The sequence below is a fragment of the Pseudopipra pipra genome, chromosome 3 (genome assembly GCF_036250125.1).
Source record: "Pseudopipra pipra isolate bDixPip1 chromosome 3, bDixPip1.hap1, whole genome shotgun sequence".
Taxonomy (NCBI): Eukaryota; Metazoa; Chordata; class Aves; order Passeriformes; family Pipridae; genus Pseudopipra; species Pseudopipra pipra.
Genome location: NC_087551.1, coordinates 106,978,317 through 106,997,731, shown reverse-complemented (window position 1 = coordinate 106,997,731; position 19,415 = coordinate 106,978,317). Strand labels below are relative to the sequence as shown.

At 39.6% G+C, this 19,415-nt stretch overlaps 1 protein-coding gene across 9 annotated transcripts in view; it reads left to right on the top strand.

Annotated features, from left to right (window-relative positions):
* Positions 1-19,415, top strand: part of PUM2 (pumilio RNA binding family member 2) — a 73,518-nt gene continuing 54,103 nt past the window's right edge. For 4 of the 9 annotated variants that reach the window (XM_064650614.1, XM_064650612.1, XM_064650620.1 and 1 more), the window contains exon 1: positions 806-824. Coding sequence is in view for 3 of the 9 variants with exons in the window: in XM_064650619.1 (XP_064506689.1) it covers positions 744-824 (81 nt within the window). In the remaining 6 variants the exon portion in view is untranslated. Of the gene's footprint in view, positions 19-425; positions 576-735; positions 825-19,415 lie in introns of those variants that run through there. The other 5 variants (XM_064650619.1, XM_064650617.1, XM_064650613.1 and 2 more) reach the window with 3 other exon arrangements.

The following is a 19,415-nucleotide window of genomic DNA, read 5'->3' as shown; positions in this document are numbered from 1 at the left end:
TCCGCTGGACCCTCTCCGGTAAGTCCTTGTCTTTCTTGTACTGAGGAGCCCAAAACTGGGTACAGTAAGTGAAAGTGAGAAGAAACACACAGACAAACACCAAGCCCCGTTTTGCCCCGTTTTGCCCCGTTTTGTGCGGCGGGAGGAACACGGAACAGGCACAGGGACACAAACAAGAACACCCCCTTCCCGCGGCGCCCGCGCTGAGGGGCGGCGCGCGGCGCATGCGCGGCGGAAGGGGCCGGGGGCCGCCGCCTCCTCCCTCCGCCTCCCCGCGGGCCGGGCCGGGCGCGCAGGCGCGGCGGGGCCGGGGCGGGCAGGGGCGGCGGGGCCGAGCGGCGGCGGCGGCGGCCGGGGGGGAGCGGCCGGGGAGGTGCTGCCGCGCTCTCGCTGTCCCTGACCCTCCGCGCCATGTTGTTGTGAGCCCCGGGCGGGCGGGAGGGCAGGCAGGAAGGAAGGAGCGGCGCCCGGAGGGAGCGGCAGGAGGAGGAGGAGGAGGAGGAGGAGGAAGGGGCCGGCGGGCGGGCAGGGGTGTCCCAGCGGCCGCTCCGGCTCCATCGCCGCCAGCCCAGCCCGTGAGTACCCCGGGGGGGGCCGGCGCCGCGCTGGAGAGGCCGCGGGCGGGCGGAGCGGGCGGGCGGGCCCCCCTTCCTCCAGCCCCCTTTTGTCTGCGGGCTCGGCTGCGCGCCGAGGGAGGGGAGAGGGAGGGGAGGAGGAGGAGGAGGAGGAGGAGGGAGGGGGCCATGTTGTGGCAGGTCACCGGGCGGCGCGGGGCCTGCGCGGCGGCCTCGCCGCCTTTGTGTCCGCCCGGGAGCGGCGCCGAGGTGGGGACGGAGCGGGCGCCGTGAGGGGCGGCGGGGAGGGAGGGGCGGCATTGTGCGCTCCGAGGGGCCCGGGAGTAGCCGCCCCCGGCCGGGAGGTGTGCGGGGCCGGGTCGGTGCCCGGCAGAGCCCCGGGGGCCCGGGGCAGGCGGGGGCGGGCACCGCGCCGGGGCTACAAAGGGCTCCGGCGCAGGGAGAGCGGGACCGGGGGCGGCGCTCGGACCCCACGGGCCATGGCGGGGCTGGGATCGCACGGGCTTTGTTCGAGCGGGCGAAAAACTTATATTTTTTTGGTACTCTCAAGGATAATAACCGCTTCCTCAGAGCGCAGCGAGGAGGCCAAACGCTTTCGGTAGCTGGTAGCACACAATGAAGCGGTGGGGTTTGGTTCTGCTTCAAACGTGCCTGCGCAGAACCACAATAACAAAAAGTTGGGGAAAATGCTCCCTGCCCTGCGTGGATCGTGCGTGCAGCGAGCAGTTTGGGGGTTAATCTCCTTGGCATTCGTTGTGCAAAGATTATTTTTTTTGGTCATTGTTCTCTTTCGTACATTTCATAAGGTCAGGCTCTGTTTCCTTGAGAGAAAATTAATATACACGGGACGGTTTATATTCTTCTGGCTTACAGGTTGTGGCAAGATGGCTTAACACGAAAATGTGCAGCGTGTTTGAGATGTGATAAAGAGGCTTTTATCAGCTGAGTTTGGGATGCTTTTTTTCCCTGAGATGTCTATGAGCAGTGAGAATCGGTAAAAGTTCTTGTATCGCCTAATAGTCACATGCCGTATGTTAACAAAATACTTTGAGGTTTATTTTACTTTCTCTTTGTTGTGTCTCAACTGAGAGGTGAGGCCTTCTTACTTGCAATGAGTTGATGGTATAGTTCTTCACGTATGTAGGATATGAATGCATTTGAAATATAATTACTATGCCGTGTTACTATTTTTACATTTAAAGCGTAGTATTTTGTTATATTTTAGTATTTTGTTATATTTAGTCATTTCTGGATTTAAAAACAGATGTTAACAACAGTTGCAGGTTTGTTAAGAAGCTGAGGGAAATATTGCCTCCCTTTCTCTGCTCCACAACTGTGTCAACCGAATATAAATATGCTAGGGAGGTGGGAGAAGGAAACTTGAATAAAAAGGGAAATGCTAATTTAGTGGTGGTGTAGTTTGGGTTATATGTGTGGAAATGACACCAAATCACCTGACAGTTTCCTGAAGTGTTCAGGGAGTTGAAAATTTGGAATGTGTCCCAGCAGAATGGTTAGTAGGCAAATGCATGTGAGAAACTGCTTGATAATGCACATTCTGCAGTTTATTATGTGGATGCTGCACGTAGGAAAGTCCATCTTATTTGAATAGTATTTTTTCTGCATTAATGAGAATGGCTCTTTTTCTTCCCTATAGTATCATCTTGTAGTACCGAATCTTTTTCTTCTATGTTGTGGATATTGGCACAGTGCTGAGGCAATTGTGATGTCTCTGGTATCGCGATTGAGCCAATAGTGCAGGCAGTTGACTGAGAGCTGGGCTCGCCTGTTTTTTTATGAGAAGATTCCTCTTGTTATGACAGTATATATTAGATCTTACACTGGACTGTAGAGCACATTGAAGGCTTTATGTAGCTGTTTTCCTTGGGTGTTTCTCTGCAGTGTTCTCAGTGGGCCAGATGTTGCAGATGTTTGGGGCAAGTATGTTAACAGGACATGAGCTTGTTGAACACTGTGAATTAGAGCTGACTTTTCAACAGCACTTTTAGATATTACCCCCTCCCCTTGATTTAGTGATATGTGAGTGTGAACTGAATAATCAGCATTTGCAAAAGCATTCTCCTTGATAACTTTTTTTTTTTTTTTGCACAATGGTTTCTAAAACCGCAGAGTTATTAGGCCAGGTTTTTATATGAAGGCAAGTAATCCAGTAGATGGTTTGAATTCCTTCTTGTATGTCTTCCTGCTTCTTTTTGAATGTGGAATTATATAAAAATTAACTGTTTATTGCCCTAAAAAGAAACCTAAATTCTCTTGAGTGTTAAATTCTTTCTGTGTTGGGAGTCTCTGTGAAACAAGTATCAATACATTGTATTTTCTTTAAAAAAAGTTTCTGATAGAAAGTCTACAAAGGAACATAAGACTGTTCAGTAGACATGCCTTATAAGTATTTCTAGTAGTGTGTATCATATATGTAGGTATGTGAGAGTTATCAATCTTCTTTCTCTTCAAAAAATTTAGTTGAAAATGCTTGCCTCGTTAAATGTGAATTTCCCCACCCATAACATAGCTGTTGTCTTCATTATTCCACACAATGCAACCATTCCAGTGTTGTCACAAAGCCAGTGCCCAGGCTTTTGTCTCAGAAATGGGGCAAGAAGTCTTTAGTTTAAAAGCTGGTTCTCTCCTATAACAAATAATACCGGTTGTGTAGTGCTGCTAATAGTGAAGTTGGAGGCACTTCACAGTCATATAGTAGAAAAGCATTTTAAATTACATCAAAACATATGAAGGGGTTCAGTTCTAGCTGCTTCAGTGTCATTTCAAACAAGTTGTATAAAATTTCTTTTATAGCAATGGCTTGCACGCCGAAAATTTATAGCAAGATTTAGTTTGGATCTCACTCAGAATACCTGCTGTGGCTTTTAGAATAGTAGACAAGAACTGGTATGTGAAATGTTTGGTTTACAAATAAAGACCAGATGTCATCCCTAGCAATATCTCTAAAGATTATATTTCATTATTGCTTAACAGTTTTTTTTTTTTCCCTGACCATGACTATTTAAGAGCAGTTGTATATATGTAGAAGAAATATGTCTGAGGAGGTTACGACAACCATCTTGGAAGTTGAGAAAGAGATGCAAACTCTAAAATGTAGCAACAGCATCTCTGTAATAATCCACATTTGACTTTTTTGCCAGCTGCTCTGCATATGCATCTATTTGCACTAAACTTGAGCAGTGATATGATCCTCTGTCCTCTGCTGGCTATGCTAAATAGCACATCTACAGCCTTTCTAAAAGGCTTATTTTTTTGCAACAAATATTTGTGTACATTGGACTAAGTAATATTTTGTGTACGTTTCGTAATTTTGATTATTTTCGATTTTAATTTTTCATACGATTCCAAGATAGGTTCCCTCTGCTTCATCAGTGTTATTAAAGTTACAGGTAATAAGTCTGATTGTCTGTCTTTCCATATAAAGCTCTCAACATGTAAATCCTAATGGAAATGAGAGTTGTGTCAGACCTATGTTCATAACTTTGCTCTTAGATTTCATCCATGTTATTTTGAGGAAGAATTTGGGGTGATGTATTGAACTAGTCAGACACATTTTGTATGGCTGATATGAATTTTCACATAGAATTTGTTCACAAATCTCTTTAAAGGGGAAGTGAGTTTTTAAAAGCTGGATTGAATTCTGTAACTCTTAACATGTGTGTATTGATTAAATACAAAGCTAGAGTTGCTGGAGATGACTTTGTGCAGTTGAGCTAAAAATAAGGAGTCTGTCTGCCTTGACTCATATTTTTCAAGTATCTTTTGTTTATCTCCTTTATGATATATATTGCTTAAACTTGAGTTTTGAGCATGGTACGATGGTGAGTTAGTCACTTCTAAAGAAGCTGCAGAACTGATGTTAGTAGGGTATTTCATCATCATCATGGTTACTGAAGCAAATATTTAGTGTAGCGGTACTGATAAGATAAAGTAGCTTTAGATCTTATGTGTTACAAATCCAAGATTATTCAAGATTATTTTAAAAAAGTACTTATACCATATAACTGTCTATATATTATATATTTCCCTAAAGATGGGACATTCAGTAGTCTGTAAGACTCAGTGAAAAAGGTAGAATTGTGTAGAGGGATTAAAGGACTGTGGTTTCTCTTGTCTGTATTTCAGACCTAAGTGTTGTAGTCTGATTAAATATCTTTCCACATATTTACATTTTATTTGGACTTGACACTTTTGTTTAGCATGAAAAGTGAGACATTTCTTGAACTTGAATTTTTTTTCCTCCTCAGAAAATACTAAGGTGAGATTGTAGGTGGTAGTTTATGGCTTATATTTGTCCACTTACATACTAAAAGTAACACCAGTTATGGTAGATTAGGAATGTGTGGAGATCATTAAGTGTGTGTGTTCAGGCAGGGGCAGGTATTTTTTCCTGCAGAGGATTTTGTCCATACCAGAGATTTTTGCTGTTGACATTTATACTTGTTTTAAGCCATGACTTAAATGCTTCACAAGTAAGATGAAAAACTTAATATTAAATCTGAGCCAGAAATCTTTATTTTGTGAAGACCCCCAAATGTACTCTTGTGGGTTTTAGAGACTTTTAGTGTTGATTACTGTGTTAGAATCTTATATAGCTTAACACATTTGAAAGAAAAACTGAGGCTGGCGTGGAAGAGTGAGATGTAGTTCAGATAGAGAAGTTAGTTTGCTGTGCTACTTTGTTGCATAGTCTACTAATTATAGAATCAGACATAGTAGTGTGAGAGAATTGGTGGTTTTACACATCATGCTGAGTAATAATGTGAAAAACTGCTGCCGTTATGATCGAACATTGTATTTTAATTTTTTTTTTTTAAGCAAGGAAATATCTGGGCAAGAATTTATAATATATGGAGCTCTACCATTTTAATACATTGTCTTGTAAAAAAACTCTAGTAGTTTTTTTTCTTTTAGACTCCTAGTTTGGCAGTGGTATGTATAATTTAAAGTTTAAATCAAATATATTTGGTGATGAATATTGTTCTTATATTGCTTGGACTTCTTTTTTCCCCCCTACTAATTGTAAGAGCTTCATATTTAAACATATGTGGGAAAGTCTTTTATGTTGAGAAGAGTTTTTCTTCTTAGATTTTTGTGTGGAATGAGCATTCCATGTGTCCTCCTAGGCATGAATGAAGTGTCCTGGCAGGAGATCAGAGGAATGATGCATGTGAACATTGGTCAGGAAGCCAGTGGGGTTAGAGCAGGGATTGCCCCGGCTGGAACAGTAGTTGCAGTAACATCAGGGCCCAGTTCAGGTGGAAACACTCCTCACACCATCCCTGCAGTTGTGGTGTCAGTTGCTTCCAGTATCCAGGTATCCCTCCGTGGGTGTTCCCAGGATGGTGGCACAGCAGATTAAAGGGCAGCTGTGTGGGGCAAACACCACTGGCCCGCAGGAGATGACATTCATATAGGTCATGCAGTGGGGCGTTGCTTTGTTTTTCTTTAAACAGTTGCTGTGTTTTGTGTCAAATCCACATCTTTAGGAACAGCATGTGTGAATTAAGCTACCTTTTGAAGGCTGTAATAATCTAAACTGTAAAACTTGCAGTTAATTTTGTTAAAGCAGTTATAAATGAAACTGCATGAAATAATTTTGAAATGTTCTGTTGGAACTGTTCATTTAACTTATATAAACATTTCATATTTCTGTGAGTACCTGTTTTTTATCAGAATACAATCAAATCATTAGTTTTGAATTTATGGAAAGCAATTGGTTCAGTTTGAAAAGGCACTTGCTCCTGGTCAGCTTTATGAGAAGTGATATGCATTTAGCACTGAGTCTTACTTGTTACACTTGCACATAGAAACATTTTATTCAGGTGAAATAGAAGTAGTAGAAGCGTAGATCAAAATGTAACTTTTTCCTTTTGCAGATGGTAACCTAGAAGAAAAAGAAAATCTAGTTTTAAGCTTTTTGCCCCCAAATGTTTGATACAGCTTCCCAAGTTTCCTTTAAAAGCTTCATTCTGTTTGTCAGATGGGAATGGCATTTCCCCAAGGACTCCTGTACTGTGCCACAATTAAGTCCACAAGGGACTTTTTTGCACCTTCCCAAGCCCAGGAATTTTAGTATTGTGTTCAAAAAAATGTAGTAAATGTAGGAGCAAGGGTAAATAAACAAAATTTGCTGTCTTTAAAAGTGGGAATGCCTGTTGTCTGTTTTTTTCTTCACCCGTTCTTTCTCAATTTTAATTTCTTTTGGCACTTTGTTTCTGGCTTTACTCATCTACTGTTTTCTCCCTCTTATATAGGCCTACATAGCAAAAGAAAAAACCTTTTCCCCTGACATCCTGCTTTATGCTCTATCGCATTCTTTATTACTTATACAGAAACCATAAAGCAGTTTTGTAAATCTAGGATTTTACAGTATTCTCTTTGTCCACATGGATACAATTCCTGAATATGGAAATGTTGGGTTTTTCCTTGGTAGTGTTCAGTCTGTTGCACAGGTAATGGTGATGATTTTCACTAGCATTTCCCAAGGCTGATATGTTGTGTAGATAAAATTATTCACAGGTAGGTAAGTGCTGAGTAACGGTTGCATCTCTCTTCTGCCACCTGTTTTCCATCCCCAGTACTCAGAGCCATGCCTTAATCAGCACCTTTGTTTAATTCACTTAGGTCCATCAAAATAGTTTTGGATTCCTCCCACAGGTAAATGTCATGAACCTCATATGCGTTTTCTGGTAACTGGAATGGGGGATGCAGAAGAACCAGTCTTAATTTTTGAAGTCCTTCAGTGGTTTTGCACATTATGAAGATTTAGTGAAGGGGAAGCTACTCTTACTTTGCTGTGTATTATCCATGTGAAAATAGCAGTTGCCAACTTAATGTAATCACTACCACTGTTGTGCCACTTTTCACTGCTCTCATTCTTCCTTAGTAATATGAACTAGCAGAAATCAAGGACATATCAGGGGACTTCTCTGTTTAAGTTCTTTGATTTGAGCTCTGTACCAGTGGGTTTTTTTGGATTTAGTTAAAATGGAAGTTATTCTTTTGGGGTTTTTTGATGGTTTGTTTTTGTTTGTTTTTTTTTTTTTTTTTAAGAATATACAACTCTAGAGTTAGAAGTACTAAAGGAATGTGTTTTCTAAAATCTATATTTATGCAAACAGTGGAGGGAGGTAAACTGTGATTGTGCTCCGTGTCTGTTACACAGACTGTGTAGGTTAATATATTAAAGACAAATTTTTTATGCATTTAGAGAAAAAATGGAAAGAAAACTAATAGGAGCAAGTTTAGTAGATGAATATCTTGTAATGGCTGATTTTCACAGAATTGCAGAACGGTTTTTGGGTTGGGAGGGACCTTAAAGATCATCCAGTTCCAGCCCTTGCCATGGGCTGGGACACCATCCATTAGACCAAGTTGCTCAAAGCCTGGTCCAGCCTGGCCTTGAACACTTCCAGGGACAGGGCTGTGAGACCCTGGATTGTTATATTAGTTGTTGGCTCGGACCAACTCAAGTGTGTGTGTGAGGGGGGAGGGGGTAGATCAAATTTCACAAAGGTGAGGTGATGTCCTGCCTACACTCCAGGCCCTTGAAGCCTCCTCGGTCAGCCCTGGAGCAGCTCTCAGTCGCTGGAACTTCAGAGCACTGCCCACACCGTACCTTGGAGCCCCTGACCCAGCCCCACAACAGCTGTCACACGGGAGCACTGCCCACACCACATGGCACCCTGGAGCTACTAAACCAGTCTCAGAATGTCTGACACTCCTGAGGTCCTGCCTGGGGATTGGGGGTGTGGCCACAGGGGGCCAAGGCAAATAAAAGCAGTGCTCTCCATGTTGTTCAGGTCCTGCCACCTGGACATGTGGAAGCTGGACTTGCACAGGACTCTGGGTGGTAGCTATAAGTCTCTCCTTTTCTCTCTCTTTACTTCTCCTAATCTCCCTTCTTAATATTTTGAGTAACTTAAAACTGAATGGGTTGGATTTTACTGAGTTGTATGGGTAGCATGTGCTAAGTCAATGCCTTGTGGAATGCTTTACTTTAGTTGATTGTTGCCCTTTAAACTTTTGACAAGTTCCCTTATTTTCTAAAGTTTTCTAGTAGAAGTACCTCCTGAGAAAACGTGTGCAGCATTTCTCCCTTGTGCTCTCTCTTAAGGTATGAAAAGAAGTGAAGGCCCTTTTGAAAAAGATTTGGTGGGTGAATTTTTGGAGCCTTGTATATTTTTAAAGTAAAACCCTTCAGTGAGCTCATAGGTCTGAGCCTGGAGTCTTACAGTGGCATCCACAAGGCAACCTGTTCCAGTGCCTCACCACCCTCACAGTAAAGAATTTCTTCCTAATACTTAGTATAAAGCTGCCCTCTGTCAGTATAAAACCATGCTCTCTTGTCCTGTCCCTCCATGCCCTTGTAAGTAGTCCCTCTCCAGCTCTCTTATAACCAACCCCTTTAGGTACTGGAAGATGCTATAAGGTCTTCTGGGTTCCTTCTCTTCTCCAGGCTGAACAACCCCAGCTCTCCACCAAAATCCCAAGACCTTCTCCCATGCGCTGTGCTTGATGCAGTCCTCCGGGTTGGAATAGTCCTCTGGAAGTCATTGGTCCAACCCCCCTGCTCAAGCAGGACTACCAGAGCCCAGATTGCTAGATAGAGATGTATATAAGAAGTAGAAATGAAGATACTGAGATCTTTTCTTCATCATACATTATCTAAGTGTAGCTTAAAACTGTGGCTTTGACATAAATTTTGACATATCATACGGCAGTCAAAGAATGTAAGGTAATGCCAAAGTAGTAAAAAAGCATTCTAGAGAATATAGCAAGAGTGAACCATTTTTTTTGTGAAGCTCTAGCCCCAGTGTTCCAGTAGGAACTTAGAATAAATAGAAAGTTAAATACAAAAGTTTAAAATTGTGAATTCAGGGATTTTTCAAGTGAAAAGAAATCACAAGAAGTAAAAAGTTTTCATATATTGAAAATAAAGATTGCCTGAATTATCTTGGGAAATCCACTAGTCTTTGGTCAAGAAACTCACATGAGAGTGAGGCCTTAACAGGCTTCAAGTAAATACAGAATGTGGAGAAACCTTATATTCACTTTCATACCAGAGGATACCTGATACTTTTGGCTGACTCTGTGTGATACATAGAAGTGAGTTGAAAGAGTTGTTGTGAACAACTAGACGAACATATCAACTTGCCTGGAATCACTGATGGATTGTGAGAAATCTGCAAATTAGTTAGTGCTAAAGAAGTTAGTAAGAGAATAAGCAGTTGATGAATATACTTCATTAATTCAAAGAAATTAATTTATGGGAAGATTAGGGAAGCATTATCTTGGTATTCCGAAAACCCTCTGAAATGTCTTCAAAAAAACTGATCATCTTATTAAACATAAGGCATAACAGTATCTTTAGTAAAGATAATTAATTATTTGTCTAGTTGGATATTTAATTTTCACTCTGGTTGAAAGACTGAACAATTGCTTGTCAGGGTCCTTTATAAGGGATTATTGAGGAATGAACTGTGGGAATTGTCACTGAAGTGTCAGTGATTGGAAGGCAGTTCATGCCATTAATAACAAGCTTTAACTTTTGGTCAGTCCTGAAGTGGTCAACTAGTTGAACTAGAAGATTCCTTCCAACTAAAATATTCTATTGTATATTAATGCGAGGTATCATTAGAGGCCTTGGGTAGCACAGAGAAAGATCCAAGTGGGTTATCCTGGAGATCCATGGTAGGACTGAGGCTTGATGTATGTCAGTTTGGAAATTATCAAGACTGTATTGGAAGATCTTCAGGTGGCACACACATAAGAAGAACAAGAAGTTCCAACACACCACAGTTGAATGGGATTCACTACACGTAGCAAAAAGAATTTTCCATCTCAACCAACTGTGCACTTGACACATTGGTGTCCAAATTAACTGACCACTCTGGCTCAGAACTCACGTAATTGGCTCATAAAACATTCAGAATAAGAGGCACAGAAACACGTGATATTGTTACATTCACACTGTGTTCTTCAGCTGTAACAATGTAAATTGGAGTGATGGACAACAGTTACTCGTTGCAAACACTTTGGAAAGTTGAACTACTTTACTGGCAGAGAGGGAGGCTCTACAGAATATTTGGCAGCATAGAGGAGGGCAGAGGCTAGGGGAGCATGCACTTGCATGAGGGGTGATAACCAAAATTCTTTGGACACTCAGCTGAAACGTAGTAGTGCATGCACAACTCCTTGGTACAAGCTGTCAACAGAAATGTTGAGTCAGGAGACCACCACTGTCACCTTCCATAATAAAACAGTAGTGACCATCCAGTCACTGACAGGGCTAAGTATAAACTCCTTAATCTAGAGACAGTCATCCCTGAGTCTCATTCATCTTTCTTTAAAATACTTAATATTGAAAAGAGTTATAAAGGATAATGGAATAAGTATAAAAACTATTTTGCTTGTGGTTTTGACCTTTTTTATTCTTTCCCTCGAGACCTAAAAAGCCTTCAGTCTCTTTGTTAGCAGAGCAAATGGTGTGGCATCGTTTTGTTCACATCCCCATGGGGCTGCAGATAGGTTAGTGATCTGTTTGTCATTAATTCACATCACTTCTGTAATGAAGAATTGTCTAGGATACAAAGGCTTAGTGATCAGCAGTCTGTCCATAATATTTGGAGTTACAGAGATTAGATTTTTGGGAAGCTCAGGATATATTTTCTAGGATGTCAGAATACTTGCAAATGTTCTCCCATGTGCTGAAGCAAAGAGCTACAGCAGTGTGATACTGCCCAAGCTACTTGTCCTGTCTTTTCCTAAATCACCTCCATCGACTTCATTCCCTCATGACAAAGGTACTTAAACACTTTATTAGTTTAAGCTAAATACTTAGGTTATGAATTTTAACTTGACATGTGCTTCTTTGCTTTTTGCTTTTGAAGAAGCAAGAGTTGATAAGCAGAAGACTGACGGAAAGCTCTGGCTGTAGCAGCCTTTTCAGACTCCAAGGGATAGTGATGCTATAAACAAAAGAACATAAATTGTATCTTTGCACAAGTTCAGTTGCTGCAACTCATTTGTGTTAGAATTTACAAACGTCTTGAAGTTTTGTGAGTAGCTGCTGTAACAAAGAAAAACCCTTCTTCAGAGGGGGAAGAGCAGAGAGAACAAAGGAAAGAGTCTTACTGAGTTCAAGAGCTTTTTGGCACTTCTGTGGTCTGGAGAAGAAGCTGTATCAGTTTTTGCAAGTATTCAGCATGACTTCCATGGAGGTCTATTAAAATTAATATAGCCATGAGAAAATGACTAAACTAATAAAATGTGGAAGCGTTTAATAGGATAAAATGGATCATTCCTAGCAAAAATTTTGCCCTGGTTTTAAACAATAAGGTTGTTTTGTTTGTTGTTCAAATAAGATAGACTAATATGTTTGTACAATGGAAACTGGGAAATAATTTACCATATGAGACCTCACAGTCATGTAGCCATCCCTTGAAACAATGAACATAATCTCTTCATTCAAATTGAGAACAACATAATCTGTTTCCTGACCTTACAGTGGGAGTTGCACATCCTGAATCATTAATTCTTCATTTTATGTGTTCTGCTTAAGACTGTCCTTAAAAATCTAAGTGTGGTTGCAGTCCATTTCTTTATTTCCTATCTTTGCAACTTTTTCTTAAGTTTGAAAATAAAGTATAATTGTGCAATATAACTATTTTTTTCAAGTGCTTTCAAAATCATTTTCATTAAATATTTTTAAAGACTTTTTCAAGTGTTAGTCAACTGTGCAACACAAATACTTTAATGGCTAGTTTGTCATTGTAAAAGCTCGAGTTTTGTCACAACTGATTGATGGGTCATTCTCCCTCTAAAGTTAACATCCATCTGAAGCTGTTCTAAAGATCATTTATTTCTGTTTCTGCAAGCAGCAGGTTCTATAACAATTTTATTCTAAATATTGTCTTTCTGTGCTTAGTTTTGCTGTGGTTTAAGTTTTTAGTTTGCCATTTTCATCAATTAGTTCCAGTAGCATTTAGCTCCACCAAACTAAAAATCCAGATTATGAATGTCAAATGTATGATGTAAGCAGCTTCTCAAAATTGCCAATAAGTAAAAATTTTCAAGTGTCACAAATTCAGAAAAGAAATCTTAGACTGGAAGGATTTTCTGTTGTGGTTAGAGGAGAGCTGGGAGTAAGAGTATTTGATTCCTGTTCTGGAAACTGTATGCCCTGTTTAAACATCTTGCTTAGGAAGTACCTGGTGAGATTCTTCTGTCGTACTAGTGCTGTATAATTTGGGGCAAGTATAAGTTTTTCGAGTGAATTTTAAAGCTGGGGGGGTTTTTATGTTTAAAAAAACTTAAATCTTGCAACCTCCATACTTGGGACACCACCTTATTGCCTGTTTGTGACTCTCAGTTCTGGTAGCATACGTAGCTGGAAAGAGGAGATGTGTCTGTCTTTTCCCATCTCTTTGATTTTAAATAGCCAAAAAGGAGTATTTTGTGACGTACTGCAAGGTGGTTTCATGTAATTGGACTGAAAGAAAAGCATGGAGAAATTTTCTGTGATATACTTTAAAACATTTCCCCAGCTAGAGAGAAGAAAATTACAGTGTTGAATTTTGCAGATACTTGATTTGTATTTTTAGTAGTTTCCAGCATGTAATGCCTGGAATAGGCAGCTTCACATGAACTGCCAGCAGGGCAGGAGGAGAGTTATTGCAGTCACCTGACTTGTGCAAACAGGTTTGTTCCATGTGACTTCTGTTGTTCAGAGACTCTTTTCCTTAATCACTCCTTCCAGTCACATTTGCTATTTTGATGCACCCGCACAGTTTCTGACCTTTTCAACGACATTTCCATTGCAGGTGATAGTTTCAGCGGGTGAGATGCTTGACCAGTTCCCACCCACTGCGTGTTGTCTGGTGTGCTGTCGAGCTGTGAACTGCTACCCCCTCTTTGTGGACTTAGTTGTGTCTTTATTATATCTTCACAAGCATCCTTGTGTTTTCCAACATACATCAAGGCAGGTGGAAATGTGAAGGAGTATCCAAATACCTGGTGCTCACATGTTGAGTGTCTGAATGTGAATGGCTGCTTTACTCTCACTTCACCAGTTCGGTGTCTTATTGTATCAGTCTTTGTAATTTGTGGTACACTTAGACTGAGAGTTCTTTGAAGCAGATTCCTTCATGCTTTAGTGCTTATTCAGTAATTAGCATAGAGTGAGTCTGGTTTGATACTACAGCAAACAAGTTGCACGTGGTCAGCTGTGCATTATCTTGGATTTACATGCAGATAAATTATCCTGTGTGCTTGTGCAGCAGTAGCTCTGTGCAGAATCAGTTCGTGTCTATGAGGAATTACTGACAGTAGCACAAACCTGAATGGTGTTGCTGCTTCTGCTGCTTCTGGAAGTAACATGAGCTGGGAGCAGCCTTTGGAGCCTGACCATGGGAAGCAGAGACCTGAGCTGGTGACTTATAGAGCCTCCTGAAATTTCTTGTCATTTATTCCCACGTGCTCCAGCTTCTAGGTGGGATTACAAGTGAGGCCTCGTTCCAAATGTGGTTATTGTGTGATTACAGAGTTTTGTCCCAAAGCTAAAACAGGTTTCAGGCATTCTAGGGGAGTTTTGCATAGACATCCAGGATAAGGTGGTGGGAGCCAATAAACTTGGGAGAAAATGTCTATATATAGGCATTCAGGCATTTGGCATTTGCTGTAAATTTCTTCATATGTTCTTAGTTACTTTCTTACATTTTTCAAGATGTCAAGAAAGTGAAAATATTTAAAATTTAGGTCAGTGTTGTTTTGCTTAATCTAAGTTCTTGTCTGCAGGTTTAGAATGTTGTTTGCTTTTTTTTTTTCTATAAGATTAAAATTGGGGCTTACGAAAGTGTATGACACTGCTTTATTGCATGGAGGAGCTACATTTAGCTTTCTGAACTACCTTGGTTTGGTACCATTTATATTAAAGTCAGGCTGAAGAGGGCCCTTGTGTGTCTTTGTGAAGGTAATGGAAGAGTTATGTGAAAGCTTTTTCTCTTCAGTTTAAAGACAAAGAGCAAAACAAAGTGGGTAAATACCTGAAGGGAAGCAGGAGGGGCAGCTGCTTTTACCTATAAGTGCTCTTGAATTTTTGGCTTCTTAAATGAAGAGGTTGAAGTATTTGGTTTTAACTCCATTGTAGCACAGATGTATGCCAATCTTTGACCTAATTTTTATTATGAAGTTTTTGTCACTTAAATTTGAATTATAAATAGTCTACTTTGTTTGTTTGTTTGTTTGTTTTTTTCTTTTTTAATTTTTCTTTATTGTCATTGGTGTGAATTCTTTTGTGCTGTTTTAGGCTGGTTTTTACTTCCTTTGAAGGACTGTGCTGGTCAACATTTAATGAGATATTAATGTCCAAGGCTAAGCTGTGGCTCTTAGTGAACTAGAAATGAGGCTTACTGAATTAGAAGTAGTCTCTAGGATTTTTTTACAGTTGGCTATTTTTTTTCAGCTTTTAGGCAGTTGTAGAAATGTGTTGGTAGTTTAAATACACGTTGTCCAAGAGAACATCCTTAAAAAGCAGCTGAAATAATTGATAACAGCAGTTTCTTTCAGTGTCCATTCACCTGCTGTAGACAGATAAGTAGAAAGCACATGTGCCTCCCTACAGCAAGGGAGGCACTAAAAACACACCAAAAGAAACGTTTTACCCTTCTCTGCTGTCCTTGAGGTTATGCAGGGTTTAAAGGCTCAAAAAAAATCAAGGTAGATTTTGAAGCAGGCTGGCATATATTTGAAACTTCGGGCTTTTTCACTGTCATTTTTTGCTGGTAATACAGGGAAGATGTGAGTTGTGTCAGTACCTTTCTTTACAACAACTACTTATTCATAGTGGAGTGAGGAGTCTAAAAATTCTGGATTTCTTTTTTGGACTATCAGCTATTCAATTCATTGTATAATGACTAGGTAGTTTTGTGTCTTCATCTCTCACTTTGAGAACACCAGACTGTGTTGGTATTCCCTGGATGCCCCTTGCCTGTCAGGGGAGGAAAAAACCCAAAAGAAAACAAACCACCAACAGAGTTTGGTCAAAGGGTACTGGATCATGAGGGAGAAGTCATGATGCCAGAAACTTCTGGGCAGGAGAATTACTGGGAGAAGTTTAGTTTTTGATGTGGTGTTCTTGAAAACTGTATCCTTAAGAAATTAATGTAATGCATGGAAAATGCATCTGCTGTGTTCTGGAGTAAAGAAAATGAAAGTAAATGCTCTGAAGAAGGGGATTGTTACATATCAAGAACTGCCGGGGTGGGAGGACCATTTGTGATATCAGCTCTACAATAACACAAATTAAACTGTTAAAACTACTTCCTGGAAATTCTGTCAGAGTGAGTTCTCAAATTTCCTGAGCCCCACTTTTAATGGGAGGGTGTGTGTATATATACATATGTACAAAATATTTTTCTTAGTAGAATTATATTGTTTATAAATGAGTTGTGTTCCATGGGATTCCTTAAAATCACATTCTTTTTAGATGGTGTTAAAAAAACCAATTTTTCAAACAGAAATTTAAAGTTTGTTTTTTACTTTTCAGATGGTTGTGGGGGGAGATCTTCTGTTTCGGATTCTCTGGTAGCAAACAGAAAAGTGAAGATATTTGAGATTTCTAAAGAAAACACATCAGCAAAAAAAAGTATTGATTGCAATGTAGAAAGTTAATTTATGGAATTTTTTACTTGATTCTAGGCCCATGGATTCTAATGTTCCAATTCTTGTTAACACATTTCAGAAAAGTTTGTTGACTCTATTAGAATGAAAGTTTTATGTTTCATTAATCATTGTAATATATATTGAGATAAGTTGTTCCTCGTTCCTGCTTGTGTGTTGATAAGTTTGGGGTTTATACAGAGGAGCACTCAAGGGTTTTTTAAAGTTTTTTAACTTACTAAATAAAGTTTTTGAATGAGAGCAAATGAAGTAGTGAAGGATGATGTCTCAAAACAGCCACACATCAAATTAATGTCACACTTCCGTACAGAACTAGCTGTGTAGTTAATACTCACTGACAAAGCCTTTCCGTATAGAACCAACAGTAACAGTTAGAGATTTGGCTCACAAATTCCTCTAAACTTCTGTTACATCACCAGCAGCACTTGCTACTCTATTACCAGAAAGGTGGTGCTGACTGATCAGTTTAACAAGAGAAGTGTAGATTTTTAAAATTAGGGAAAAAAAAAGTTTAGTCATTTGCATGTAAGTAATTCTGCACAAATTAAATTAAGCATGTTTAGACAGGAACTGCAATTCAGATTTCATTCACAGCTTTGTTTTCAAACTTCTGAATATATTCAGTGTCTTCCTCTTTTGTTTCTGGTATATTTATGCAGGAGCATTGGAGTGAGAGTTGCAGAGCAATGTGTGCACAATGAGTGCAGCAGGGGAAGGTGAAGAGTCTTACCAAACTAGATGGGATTATATCTGAACTATTTCACATTAAAGATTAAACCTGTATATTAAAAAGAGTTCTTCAGTTAATTTACAAGCAGTAAAGGACCAATCAACCCCTTTTTTGAAGAATTACATTTTTCCGTAGCTCATTTAAATAATAAGCTAAAAATGTATGGAAAATAATTTTTTAACCAATCGTTGTAATTAAATTTTTTAAATAATTTATTGTTTACAAAAGCTCCCACTGGACAAGTTTTTATGGGATTTTTCTTCCATTCTGTAAAATTACATTATATAAACTTTTTATCACCTGCCTCATGTCTAAATTTTTATTCTACAAACTTCTACAACATCTGTCACTCTTCTTCCTGTTCTGTACATTTCTTAGAAACTCTTTTGAGTAGATAATTCCTTACACAATTAAAAAACTTTGAGAACAATCTGCCAAGTTATTTAATATAAACTATATGCCCTACTTATGTTGGATTATATCACTTCAGCTCTTCAAATGGAGCGAACAGTATAACTGTTATAAATAGTTATGAAATCTGGTTTCAGCACAGACACATTATTAATTTATGTGAGCCTGGTAGATCTGCCAGTATTTGGCTGTAGGGATTAAAATTCTGAGCTTGAGGGCATCCTACAGTACTTTAGAAAAACTTGTGCAAACAGTTCTGCCAGTCTCAGAGCAAAGATTGACCTCGTTGGGTGGGAAGAGAGGCCTAAAAGCCTGTGCAGTGAAGAAGTGAGTTTCTTCCATGGTGGGAGAGCTCATGTTTGGGGGGACCAAGGGCAGTTGCCTATTTCTCAGAGTCCATAGCTGGGAGCAGAACCGAAGGTTCCTGAATCCTTTTAGACCAGCAAACCATCATCACATAGCTCTGAAACAGGTGACAAGATGTCCATCATTTTCCTCTGCTTTTCTTTGTGGGAGGGGATACCCTATTTCTCTCTGTATCATGTGTTGGCAGAGGACTATGCAAGTAAATCAGTAATTTCCAAACTTAGTGACTTGTGAGAGGCCATCCAGCATACTTTTAGGTAGCTATATATAGATACATACATATAGTTGATAAAAACTTGGAAAATTTCTTCCTGCTTTGTACATGCTTCCAGGTTATTGATATTCCTATTGAAAAACAAGGAAGCAAAGCATTTGGTCAGCTCTTCAGGTCACCTTGCCCTTTTGTGACTTGGCTTTTTCAGCAGGCTGGGCAGTGCTTTTGCTGAGTGTATTCCCCTGCCCCTTGAACATGCTGCAGAAACTCTACCTCGAAATCTATTTGTTTCATTTTTGTCATTGTTAATGTGTTCAGCACTGCTAGAATTGCTTCTCAAACTACAATACAAAGTTCACAAGGAAGTAAAGCACAAGAACATTAAGATCCAGATCAGAGTGACTGCTGAGCTGGGCCAAATAAATTGACAAATTTGGGTTTGTTAGAGTATCTGGATGTATTAAGGGTTATAGAGTGTAAAAGTATAGCTCAATTTGAGAATATGAGTTAAAAAGCTAAAAATACAGCACTTGAAAGATTAGTCACTTACCTGCAGAAGTTTTAGTTGGTTCCATGTGGCCCTCAGAAAATGTTGCCTCTTATCAAAACATGACATACTTGTAGACTTTGAATTACTTGGGAGCACAACTTTCAGTAACCAGTTTGGTCGAAAGAGAACCTTTGGTTCCTTGATGCTTCAAAGAGGTATGAGAAGATCCATCTACACAAAAGCAGCTTTAATCAAAGAAATGCCTTGTTTTCTTTTAAAGTTACAGAAAATATTTGGTGTTTTGTTACCAACTTGTGTATAGAACAGTTCAGTTGTATTTATGGTATTCAGTTGTATTATAGTAGTTGTCTGTTCAGCTGCTCAACAGCTTTTGTTATCTGGATGCACTAAGGGCTGGCCTCTAAAGCAAAGTAAGGACATTTTAGCTAGTTTGGCAAAAATATTCTAGAGTAGAAATCTATATACAACCCTGAACTGCAGTATGTCAGAACAGAGGTTTGGAGATTTGCAGTTCAGGCTTGTTGTGTAGTTTTCATTTCTTGGCCTTTGTATGAATCCCTACTGGATTTGTGTCTGTTGTTTTAGCTTTTATTAAAAATATTATTTTTATTTAGTAGTTTCAAGTTGGCTACCTATTTAAGAGGTTTTAGGTGGATTGGTTTTTTAGGGTCTTTCAAATGTTTAGTCAAATGTCTGACATGACTTTACAATACAGTGTTTAACTTAAAGGAGGGCTGGCAGAATTGCTAAATGTTGTTTTCAAATGCAACCATTTTTGTGTTTTCAAGTTAGTTTAACTAGCTCATAAGCATATATCTTACATAAGATAAATGCTACAGAAGAACCACCCCTGTAGAAAACTACTGGAAGTCCTTCAGTAAAATAAAGAAGCTGAAGCATTTG